This window comes from Budorcas taxicolor, chromosome 3, assembly GCF_023091745.1.
Source record: "Budorcas taxicolor isolate Tak-1 chromosome 3, Takin1.1, whole genome shotgun sequence".
NCBI lineage: Eukaryota > Metazoa > Chordata > Mammalia > Artiodactyla > Bovidae > Budorcas > Budorcas taxicolor.
The window spans coordinates 81,326,926-81,339,070 of record NC_068912.1 but is presented as its reverse complement, the minus strand read 5'-3'; the positions used below and the strand labels follow the sequence as shown (position 1 = coordinate 81,339,070).

Genomic DNA, 12,145 nt, shown 5'->3' with positions numbered 1-12,145 from the left:
ATTCCAAGTGTTGTTTCCTCCCTCTACTTTGTCCTTTGGGTATAAATGAGATTTTTTTCATTTAAAAAATTGAGATAAAATTCACATAAAATTAACCACTTAAAAGTGAGCAATTCCACAGCAGCTAATATATATACCACCATCTCTCATTCCAGAACATTTATATCAAAACAAAGTAAAAGTCTACATCCAGTGAGTAGTTATTCCCTATTCTTCCCTTCCTCCTATTCCTGATAACCATCAATCTGCTTGTTATCTTTATGGATTTACTTATTCTAGAAATTTCACATAAATGGAATCATGTACTCTGTGGCCTTTCTCATCTGATTAATTTCATTTACCGTAATGTTTTGAAGACTCTTCCACAATGTAGCATGTTTTGGTACTTCATGCCTTTTTCATGGCTGAATAATTTTCCACTGTATGTATCTACCACTTTTGTCCATCCATTCATCTATTGATGAGCATTTGAGGTGGTTTCTACTTTGAGGCTATTGTGAATAGTCCTGCTATGCACATTTGTGTACAAGTATTTGTTTGCAATTCTTTTGAGTGAGATTTTATAGTTAGCAAAGTGTCTTTAAGTCTGTTCTCTTCCCCCTAAGGAGAGACATGCATTTTAACTGGTCTTAGTACCTCATAGGAGAACAGTTTAGGGCCTCACTCATCAGTAAGAATCTGTTCAACTGACTAAGGCCTGCCATGCCCCAGTGTAAAATCTGGTGCAGAAGAAAGTGGTTTCCAGTTTGAAGTGTCGTTCTGGTATGGAGAGGGTCCGTATCTATGAGCTAGGCTAGGTCATCTCCGCATCTATCAGGTCTATTACAGTTCTGCTGTAATAGGTCAGTCTGTGCACAGTAGCGCAGGGGGGAGGACGGCTCTCAGCAGCACCCTCTCCCTCATTCAGCACTTGTTGGCTGAGTTGGGTATTGTGCACCGTCCTGGGCCCTGGAGTTGTGAAGCCAAGCCAGACATGGTCCCTGCCTTAGAGTAGTGCTAAGGGGATCACTTAGCAGACAAACATAATATGAATTCAGAAGTCTGTGGGAGTGGTGTGGTAAAGGTGCTGGGTGGGCGGGAATGTGGGGTAGGCAGTGACTAACTTTCCCAGGAAGGAGGGGTTCGGAGCACCTGATAAGGCAATCACAAGGTGAGAAAGCAGATAGATGGCCCTCCAGGCCTCAGGAAGAGAATAGACCAAGCCAGGGGGCCAGCAAAGTGCATTTCCTGTTTTGAGATGAGCAAGGTCAACAGCAGCATGTCTGGTATCATCAGGTTCACAGGCTCATCAGGCTGGGAATGAGGCTGGAAAAATGGGCAGGAACTAGGGAAGAGCTTTGTGTACTGCAGCAAGTAACTGGTGAGTCGGAAACTAGGATGAATTTTAGGCAGGAAATGACCTGCTCCAAGTCTGTGTTTTGAAAAGATCTCTTTGTAACTAGTAACTGATGAACCAGACTCCCTCCCCCTCCTTCCCAGCCTGCCTTCTCTGTCATCTCACCGGCCCTCAGCCAGCCCTGGACTGAAGTGCAAGGTCAGGAAGATTGCCTTCTTCTTCACACAGGGACCTCTCATCAATTGCCCTGCCCTTCTTGTATACAACTTTCTACAGAGATGAAAGTGCTCATAGCAGCTAATAAAAATCCATCAATACTGAGCCCTTCCTAAGTAGGTCATTTCTCCTGGCAGTACTTGAATTTAGAAGTAGGCCAATTACAAATAAGTGAACTGTTCATGATGAGAATTCAGCCACCAGGGATAGGTCCAGAGGGATTCTAATAAAGTTGTTTTAAGGAATAATTGAGGTCATCTGAAGGCCTTCCTGATACCGTCACACCATAGCATCTCCTGTTCATTTATCTACAATAAGGTCCCCATCTCCGTACCTTCTTGTAAGACTCTTTCTTTTTTTTATGTTTTAATTGGAGGATAATTACTTTACAATACTGTGCTGATCCCCGCTGTAAAACAACTCAAATCAGTCACAATTATACCTATATCCCCTGCTTCTGTGGGAGGAGGGAGGCTCAACAGGAAGGGGATATGTGTATAACTGTAAGTCTGTCTTTTTTCTTTTACTTCTTATTTTGAAATATTTGTGTTTAAGAAAAGTTGCAAAAGTAGTGCAGAATTTCCATATTCCCTTATCCCCTAATGTTAATGTCTTGCATCAACATAGTACTATTATCAGAAGTAAGGAATTACCATTGGTGTACTACTACTTACCTTCCCAAGAGGCACAGTGTTAGTAAAGAATCTGCCTCCTGATGCAGAAAATGCGAAAGTTGCAGGCTAAATCCCTGGGTCGGGAAGATCCCCTGGAGAAGGAAATGGCAACTCACTCCAGTATTCTTGCCTGGGAAATTCTATGGACCGAGGAGCCTGGCGGGCTAAAGCCCAGGGGGTCTCAAGAGTCAGACATGACTGAGCATGTGCAGGCACACTCACTACTAAGTAGTGTATAGACTTCATTCAGATTTCCAGTTTCTCTATACATATTAAGGGTTTCTTTTGAAATCATGTGTATAAGACAACAGTTGCGTTTGCTCTTTTCTCCCTTAAACTGAGGCACCCTTCAGAAACCCCGTCCGCCCCTGGAAGCACTAAAGAGAGCACTAGCTGGCCTCTCTGGTGGCTTAGTGGGTAAAGAATCTGCCTGCCACGTGGAAGACCTGAGTTCGATCCCTGAACTGGAAAGATGCCCTGGAGGAGGGTATGGCAACCCACTCCAGTATTCTTGCCTGGAGAATCCCAGTGGATAGAGGAGCCTGGTGGGCTGCAGCCCATGGGGTTGCAAAGCGTCGGACACGACTGAGGGACTAAGCGCACAGCGGGACTGTCCTGGTCCAGGCTTGGCACAACTCCATTTGGGCATCCATTTGGGGTATTCTGCATCCTTTCAGTCCCCGTACCTCACCCACCCTCCCACCCATCCTTTCTCTCCTTTCCTGCTCCCCCTTCTCAAAAAACTACATCTTGGGCTTCCCTGGCCCCTGACTATACACTGCACTGTTCTCTTTTTTGGAGAATGCTTGAGAGCCTTATTCCAGACCCAAGCAGTTCACCCAGCAGTGTGCAACCGTTGACTCCCACAGTCGCTGTCAGACTCCTATGGGCAGCACGTTCCCCATTCCTGGTCTGCGGTGCTTCTTGGGTGGATACTCCTACTGCTGCCACATTGGTGGCCATCACTCTCAACCCTGGGTGACCACCCCTCATCAGCCCCTTGCTCTGGGGAAGGGGGAGACCCTGGAGGGGGGCGGACAAACTGTGTTTGCTTTTCCCTATCACCTGGCAGCGAATTTGGAAGGTTGTAGAGGCTGGCAACCCAGTAACTAAATTACCTTTAGAAGAATCATGAGTGCCATTCGCAAAGCACTCCAGCATCTTGACATCACAGCGAGGTGGCTGGCGCATGTGATGCCAGGTACTGTGATGGACGGCCAGAATCCCGTCTGCCCTCTCCTAGTGTTTCTTCTCCCTAGAACGCAGCCTTGGGCAGGCTCACCGCAAGTGCCCTTGTGCTCTCACGGCCTTGCTTCTTCATGTTTTTAATTTGCTAACCATGGAGGACATCAGTGATGAAAGAAGTGTGAGCTGGAGAAAGGCATAAATCTGATTAATGTTGGAGGAGCATTTGTTCCCCTCCAGGCACGGCTGGCAGGAAAAATGGGAAGGATGAAAGGAGATTGTGTCTTGACTTTTAAAAGAGAAGCTTTTTGCCACTTGCGCATGTGTGTATGTGCAGTCACTCAGTTGTGTCTGACTCTTTGTGACCCTTTGGACTGTAGCCCGCCAGGCTCCTCTGTCCAGCAGACACCAAAACACCTTCACAGTAGAGAGCCCCCGTAAGCAGTGGAAAAACTCCCATACACAACTATTTGGAAGGAAGTTGCATACCAGGGTTACAAGCACAGGTTTGGGGGCAGGTCTAGTTCTTCTGCTTACTGTGTCAAAGTGGACACGTTCTTCTGCTCTTTCTGACTCTACAGTTTTCTCATCTGTAAAATGGGAGCACTTACATCTTCACCTTCTGTATAGACTGTTGTCAGCATTAAATGACTTAGTATTGATTTTATATGTAAATGAAATTTAACAGTGCCTGGAACAGAGTAAAGGCTCATTATAAAGTCTCTTATTTATTATTAGGCTGATTTACTTTAAAGTAGGATTGAAAAGCAGAGCACTATTATAACCTGGTAGTCAAGCTTGAGCTTGAATTTTGTGATTAAATCCTAGCTCCTCCACTTGCTGGCCTTGTGAGTCTGAGCCAGTTACTTAACTTCTCTGAACTTGAGTCTCTCACTCAGATAAATAAGGATAATAACGTCACACGGGGCTACTTTGAAGAAAGCACTTATCATAGTACGCAGCACAGAGAGTGGCAGACACTTAAGACATGTTTGTTTTTCTAGCGCTGTGGTTCTCGACCACAGTCAAATCACCTGAGAGCTTTTTAAAATGCATGAATACCTAAGCTGCATCCCCAGAGATTATGATTTAATAGGTCCAAGGTGGGGTTTGGACATAGGAATTTTCGAAAGCTTCTTAAGGAGATGGTATAAACAGCCAGGACTGAGAACTACTCCCCAGCAGATGACATTGCATACTATTTTTTTTGTTTGTTTGTTTGCTTTGTTTTTTATATCTGTTCCCAAGAGACTAGACTGATCAGAGTATTAAGAATTCTGGGCACAATAAAAAATGTAATACACCTGCAGATCTAAAGCCCTCGATAAGAAATAGGCAGCCAAAGAATTGCATTCCATTTTATTCTGAAAAACAGTATTCAAAGGGTCTTTTCAGAATCTCAAATTGGAAAGGTGGTAAGAAGTTTAGCCTAAGCCTCACACATAAAATATGGGAACTCCCAGTAGGTCAGGGATTTATATCTGGGGGTAATTCCAGGGTTTTGTCCTCCCAAGAGATATAAATTGAGGCCTTGAGAATTTAATGTGGGGGAGGAAGAAGTGTTCTCATAATGACACCTTAAAAATCCAGGACTCTGCTAATGCCTAGGGATAGAATAGCATCATCTATAATAGCAGGGGGGTGATGGTGTGGGGGTACTTTCTGGCCTCAGGACTTCAGTTTTCAAGATCCAAAGCTGGGTCATCAAGAAACTTCTTTCTCCCCATAGGTTTATGGTATTAGTTACCCAATAAAAGTGGGGTTAATTTTACAACCCAAGTAAAATTTAAGCCAAAAAGGCTTCAACATTACTCTAGGATTTATGAAAGTAAACATGTGGAGTGCTTGCAGGATTTTGCAACATTAAAATTTCAATGTCTTTATGTCAGGTGTATGATATATTCATTTGTATGTGTACTTAAAGGTTACGTTTTTTAAGAGCTTTGCACTACAAACTATTTGGGGGGCTGAACTGGAGATACTATTCCCATCTCCACCTTTAACTTGACTGTTTTAGTGAATAGGGAGTAGAAAGCAGCTGAAAACAAGTGTCTTTTAAGGATCAGCTCTATCAGATTTTTTTCACATGGTTTCCTATTCTACTGGGCTTTCTAGACTCCCTCCCTGAACCCTCAGGTGTGGATGTCCAAGGCCAGAGCTATGAACACAGTTGATTTTACAAAGCAGAAGCTTAGCAAATAATTATCTTTTAAATATCTTCTTCGGTACCTGCTAGTCTTAATCATTCAGTCATGTCTGACTCTTTGCAACCCCATGGACAACTGTAGCCTGCCAGGCTCCTCTGTCTATGGAATTCTCCAGGCAAGAATACTGGAGTGGGTAGCCATTCCCTTCTCCAAGAGATCTTCCCAACCTAGGATCAAACCTGGGTCTCCTGCATTCTAGGCAGATTCCAAGTCAGTAGGGAAGCCCTCTTGGTAACTGTAAGGGCTTTAATAATAATTATATGTTACCTCTGTGTAGCACTTTTTTAAAGCTTTTACACAGTTTGATAGGATCCTCATGACTTTGGTTCAGCAGTAAAGAATCCACCTGCCAATGCAGGAGACACAGGTTCTATCTCTGGGTCCCCCTGGAGAAGGAAATGGCAAACCACTCCAATATTCTTGCCTGGGAAATATCATGCACAGAGAAGTCTGGCAGGGTAGTCTACAGGGATGCAAAGGGACATGGCTTAGCAACTAAACAACAAACAAAGTCAGCAACCTGACTTTGACCTATAGGGTTGGGAGGTCAATTATTATCTTCACCTTATAGATAAGAAAACCATAGCTCAGAGGATTTGAGAGGTTGCCTAAGGATAAGAAAGTAAAAGTGTTAGTCGCTCAGTGATGTCTAACTCTTTGCCACCCCATAGACTGTAGCTCACCAGGCTCCTCTGTGCATGGTATTTCCCAGGCAAGAATACTGAGTGGGTTGCCATTTCCTCCTCCAGGGGATCTTCCCGACTCAGGGATCGAACCCAGGTCTCCTGTACTGCAGGCAGATTCCTTACTGTCATAGCCACCAGGGAATCACACCTAAGGATAAGCAGATGTTAAATCCAGCAGGAGAATTTGTTCTCCTGACTTTTGCTCTAAAGTATTTTAACTTAGAAGAAACCAAAGAGGAAAAAAAATGGCACTTCTTTCAGGCAAGATGTTGCTTCCAGCCAGGTTAACAGAGGAGGAGCATCCAGGGCAGAAGTCAGACCATAAGCCTGGCAGGTAGCCTTCTGCTTGGCTGTAGTTTGCCTTTCCAGAACCATATTGATACCTTGTACTCTGGTGTCTTATGCTTATCACAGGCCCAAGTGGGAGATTTTGGCCTCTGTCCTTTCAAGCTGAACCTGCCTTCTTGGGTCCTAATCTCCAGCCCTGGGTCTCTAGCCATTTACTCCGCAGTCACTAATCACACCACTTTCTGGTATCCCCTTCTTCAGAATGGGGCTTCCCTAGTAGCTCAGCTGGTAAAGAATCCGCCTGGGATGCAGGAGACCCTGGTTCGATTCCTGGGTCAGGAAGATCCGCTGGAGAAGGCATAGGCTACCCACTGCAGTATTCTTAGGCTTCCCTTGTGGCTCAACTGGTAAAGAATCTGCCTGCAATGTGGGAGACCTGGGTTTGATCCCTGGGTTGGGAAGATCCCCTAGAGAAGGGAAAGGCTACCCACTCCAGTATTCTGGCCTGGAGAATTCCATGGACTAAGTCCATGGGGCTGAAAATAGTCACACACGACTGAGCGACTTTCACTTTATCTTCAGAATAAAATCTGTGCCCTCCCTTTTATTATTATAACTTGAGGAGACAATTTTTTTTTTAAGATTTTGTTTTGTTCTAGCAACTTATGAAAGCAAGTTTCCATTGACATTTTCTCTGTATTTCCTGGGCCTTGGTGACTGATCTGAGATTGCCCAGTCCACGGTTTACCGTGGACAGTCTCTGCAGGGTGGGGGTGATGGGTCTCAAGCATGAGCCGTGTAACCGGACTGCCCTCTGCTTTCCTTCCCGCGGCACCCAGCTTCTCACCCCGTGGAGCTTCCCAATTGACATATCAGTCTGAGTAGGTCTTGGGGTATTGCGCCCACCCTTTTGTAGCAAATGAAACAGAAATAATCTGTGCTTAAAAAACAAAAAACTGTAGAACATGTGCCCAGATTTCCAACTCATTTCCTCTTTACTGTTACAACTACATCATCCTCCAGCCCACCACCAGCTGCGAAAATAAAAGTGTTTTCTCCCACATTTAAGGATGATTTTGTGCTTCAGGACGATATTTCTAGAGGTGAAGGAAACTTGACCAATGTGACCAACAGATGTTTTAAGCGATGAATGGAACTGAGGAGGAAGCCGGAGTCCTTAACCCAGTCTTGAGGATACTGTGCCCGACTGCGCCCCCTAGTGACTGTCTGGGGCATCGCGCAGTCAGCGCCAACTGCGTGTGTGTCCTGCTCCAGCTTATGTATGTGCTCTGTTTTCAGAGATGAGTATGAAGAAGATGGATTTTGTCAGCCGTACAGAGGGATTGCCTGTGCAAGATTTATTGGCAACCGCACTGTCTACATGGAGTCTTTGCACATGCAAGGGGAAATAGAAAATCAGATCACAGGTTGGTAGCAATGAAATTATATTTATACTTTGCATAACAGTTTTTCTCACCAGAAGTTTTATTGAGCCCTTCTCTTGACAAAGGATTAGTCAAGGCATAGGGGTTAGGAACGGGGCCATAAAGAAGCCAGAGATATAATCTCTGTTCTGAAATTTACATTAGAATAATTTATTAAAGGTTGCCCTTGGAGGAAAAGGAAGCTTTGAGAAGTCTCACTTTCATTCAAACACTCAGTAAATATTATTGAGTGCTTTTGGCGTACCAGGACCTGGGCTGGGCATGGATGATGTGATGGTGTGAGGAATAAGCCAGGTATGTCTCTGCCCTCACAGAGTTTACTGTTTGGAAATAACATTGTGTCTACTGAAAGGGGATGAATTTAGAGTTAGAATTCTGGATACGAATCCCAATTTGCCATTAGTGTGACTTTGAAGAAAATCTTACTCTCCATGGAAATCTCTTTCTTCATCTGTGAAGTGAGTGAGGAGGTGAGATGATCATGGGTCTATTCCTGCTCTAGCTTTCTCTATTTACCCTTCACATTTCTGAATTGAAAGGATCTTTTTAATGGAAATCAAATACTGAAGCACTGCCTAGCACATACAAGGTAGGTGGTGTTGGCCACTGTGCACAATTTTGTATACTTTGTTCGGATGGTTACAGCAGCCTGTGTCTCTCCCATTAGTGTAGTTATTATGCCTTGGTGCCCTGTACATTAAATACATTAAAGTGGCTTTTCTGAAATTCTAATAAGGTTTCCAACGTTAGCACTGAAAATAGAAGACACCCCATTGCATCTGATATATTTTAGTCTATGTCCCAAATGTTGACCTGAAATTCAGATGCCCTGTAGTTTAGCTGGCAACCCTATGATTTAAGAGAGGCGAGAACAAACCCAAGACACATAGAATAGCCAACGGCCCAGAAACTATGTCCCAAGAGGAATTTGAGGGAACCAAGAGGGGGCCAGGGGAATCATTTAATGTGAAGAAGCAACTATAGGAAGATGTATTTGCCAGTTGCTAAATCTCTCAGGCTTTCAAGAGGAAAGTCCGTGAAATTCCAGAGAAGCAAGACTGGTAGGGAGAAGCTATAAAAGATACATTTCAACTTAATAAAAAATCACTTGAACATACTTTTTACTAGGTATTCACAAAAATAAATGGAAGTTCTGATATAAATATATAAATATTTGGTCACCCATTTATAATAATCCTCTCTTGGACATTTTCAATAGATACCAGCTTACTGGAGAGTGTTACAGTTTTTTCTTTTTAGAAAAAAATCCATCTAACTTTGATTAACCCAGCATTTTCCAAACTTGTTTAGCTATGGAACCCCAGTTCCTCAGACACTTTTAACGTTCTACATAATTAATGTTCTGAGGAACATGCTTTCAGAACCAGTATACCAAAAACTTCACAGGCTGCGTTGTGAGTATAAGCTCCTTGTCAGTAGATGTGTGCAAAGGCTGGTATGGGGATAAGAGATTAGGCAAAGCAACCACTGATATTCTACAATATACATTGGAGAACTGAGTTGTGCTCTTTGAGAACTTTCAAATGAGTTGCCTCATGTTCAGAAGATGGGATCAAAAGTCTTCAAATTATAAGGAAATTAAACCACTTACCCAAGGTCATCCAACAACTGAGACACAGAACTAAATAAATCCTGTGATTGGGTTCAGCCACTGTATAAAGCAAGTTCTGCCCTGCAGCTGTCAAATGTTTTAGAAGCCTTACAAAACTAATAAAAAGTACCGGATGAAACACAAAGTTCTGTTGCTTTGTAGTAAAAATGAAAAATATATTGTACTTTAACCTAATTAATTCTTTTTATTAGGAAACAGTACATATGTAACTTAATCCTGTTTTTTTAAACTTTGTAGTCAAAATTTTTTTTTTCAAGCCAGTGAAAGTAAGCTGCTTAGACATCTGAAATGAATCTCCTTCTCCTGGTCTTGTCTGTCTGAGTATAGCAGATTCCTTCCAGTGTGTGTTTGCATCTGATGTCTGTTGACTGGATAGCCAGGGGAGATAAACGCTGCCTCTGGGAGTTAATGACTGTGTTTGTTTTCCAGCTGCCTTCACGATGATTGGCACCTCCAGTCACTTATCTGATAAGTGCTCTCAGTTCGCCATTCCTTCCCTGTGTCACTACGCCTTCCCATACTGTGATGAAACCTCGTCGGTCCCAAAGCCCAGGGACTTGTGTCGTGATGAATGTGAAATCCTGGAAAATGTCCTGTGTCAAACAGAGTACATTTTTGCGAGATCAAATCCCATGATACTGATGAGGCTGAAACTGCCGAACTGTGAAGATCTCCCCCAGCCCGAGAGTCCCGAAGCTGCAAACTGTATCCGGATTGGAATTCCCATGGCGGATCCCATCAATAAAAGTAGGTGGTAGCCCCTGACCTTCTGTGCTGCCTCAGGGGCCAGCAGCCCCAGGAAAACTGGACCTTGATCCTCAGTAATAATTTGTATTGGTAGTCAGATTACTTCCCAGTAGTCCAGATGCCATGTGGGGGCTGAATTTCCAGTGGGTAAAATGCAGTGCCATTCTTCAAAAAGTTACTTGAAGATGATAATTTAAAAATATGGCTGCTCGTTCCTTAATGACTTAAAAATAGAATTATTGTATGTCCCAATAATGCCACTCCTGGATATAGGCCCAAAAGAATTAAAAACGGGTGTTCAAAAAAAACTTGTACAGAAAGGTTCATAACAGTTCTATTCACCATAGCTAAAAGGTGGAAGCAACCCAAATGTCCATCAGTGGGTAAGTAGATGAATGCATTGTGGCATATCCACATAACGAAATATTGCATGCTGTATGCTAAGTCACTTCAGTGGTGTCTGACTCTGTGAGACCCCATGGACTGTAGACTCCAGGCTCCTCTGTCCGTGGGATTCTCCAGGCAAGAATACTGGAATGGTTTGCCATGCCCTACTCCAAGGGATCTTCCCCAATGAAATATTGTTTATCCATAAAAAAAGTAAAATCCTGTTACATGCTATAATATGGCTGAACCTTTAAAAGACTGTTATAGAAAGAAGTCAGACACCATCGTATGAGTTTATTTATATACAATATCCAGAGTGGACAATTCCATAGAGATAGAAAGCAGATTGCCAGCTGTAGGGACTAGGGGAGAGTGTGGAGTGACTGCTTAATGAACATAGGGTTTCCTTTGGGGGTGATGTATGTGTTCTAGGATGAGATAGTAGTTAAGGTTGCCCAATATCTTGAATGTTCTAAATACGTTAATGGTAAATTGCATTATATTATATTATACCACTATCTATCTATCTATCTATCTATATGGGAATTTGTCTCCATCCTCTCACTGCCAACAAAAAAAAGACTGTTTTCTGTGCATTTCCCATCCATCTATATTACACTTTACTGACTAGTAATGTTTTCGTTTCCTTTTGGTAGTTAACTCTTTTATTAGTTAAATAAGTTAGTGCACCTAAAATGCTTAGAACTATGCTTAACATATAATAGCAATACCATCATTATTACTATTATTACTCTTATCTTATCATTACCCCTTCAGATTTCACTTTATTTCAGCTTAATTGATTTTTGCCATGGTTTCAAGCATCAGATCCCAGAAGGAGGATTTAATAGGACCTGCTTGTTGAAGATGTCCAGTGTATCAGCACAGCAATGGCCAAACTCCTGTCAGAAACCCCCAGTGCACTGCTACTAAGGAACATCTTCTGAGGACTACATTCTTTATCCCATGACCTATCCATCTATCTCGGAGAAGGCAATGGCAACCCACTCCAGTACTCTTGCCTGGAAAATCCCATGGACAGAGGAGCCTGGTAGGCTGCAGTCCATGGGGTCACTAAGAGTCAGACATGACTGAGCGACTTCACTTTCACTTTGCACTTTCATGCATTGGAGAAGGAAATGGCAACCCACTCCAGTGTTCTCACCTGGAGAATCCCAGGGATGGCGGAGCCTGGTGGGCTGCTGTCTATGGGGTCTCACAGAGTCAGACACAACTGAAGTGACTTAGCAGCAGCAGCATCCATCTATCTCATGTCTAAGGTCACCAAGCAGAAATGGAAAGAGCAGTCCCTGAACCATTCACTAGGTGATTGCTCCTGTG

At 43.2% G+C, this 12,145-nt stretch overlaps 1 protein-coding gene across 1 annotated transcript in view; it reads left to right on the top strand.

Moving 5' to 3' along the window:
- ROR1 (receptor tyrosine kinase like orphan receptor 1) overlaps window positions 1-12,145 on the top strand; it is a 193,004-nt gene that overhangs the window by 147,356 nt on the left and 33,503 nt on the right. The window contains exons 5-6 of the mRNA XM_052638057.1: window positions 7,892-8,019; window positions 10,100-10,417. Coding sequence (XP_052494017.1) covers window positions 7,892-8,019; window positions 10,100-10,417 — 446 coding nt within the window. The remainder of the gene's footprint in view (window positions 1-7,891; window positions 8,020-10,099; window positions 10,418-12,145) is intronic.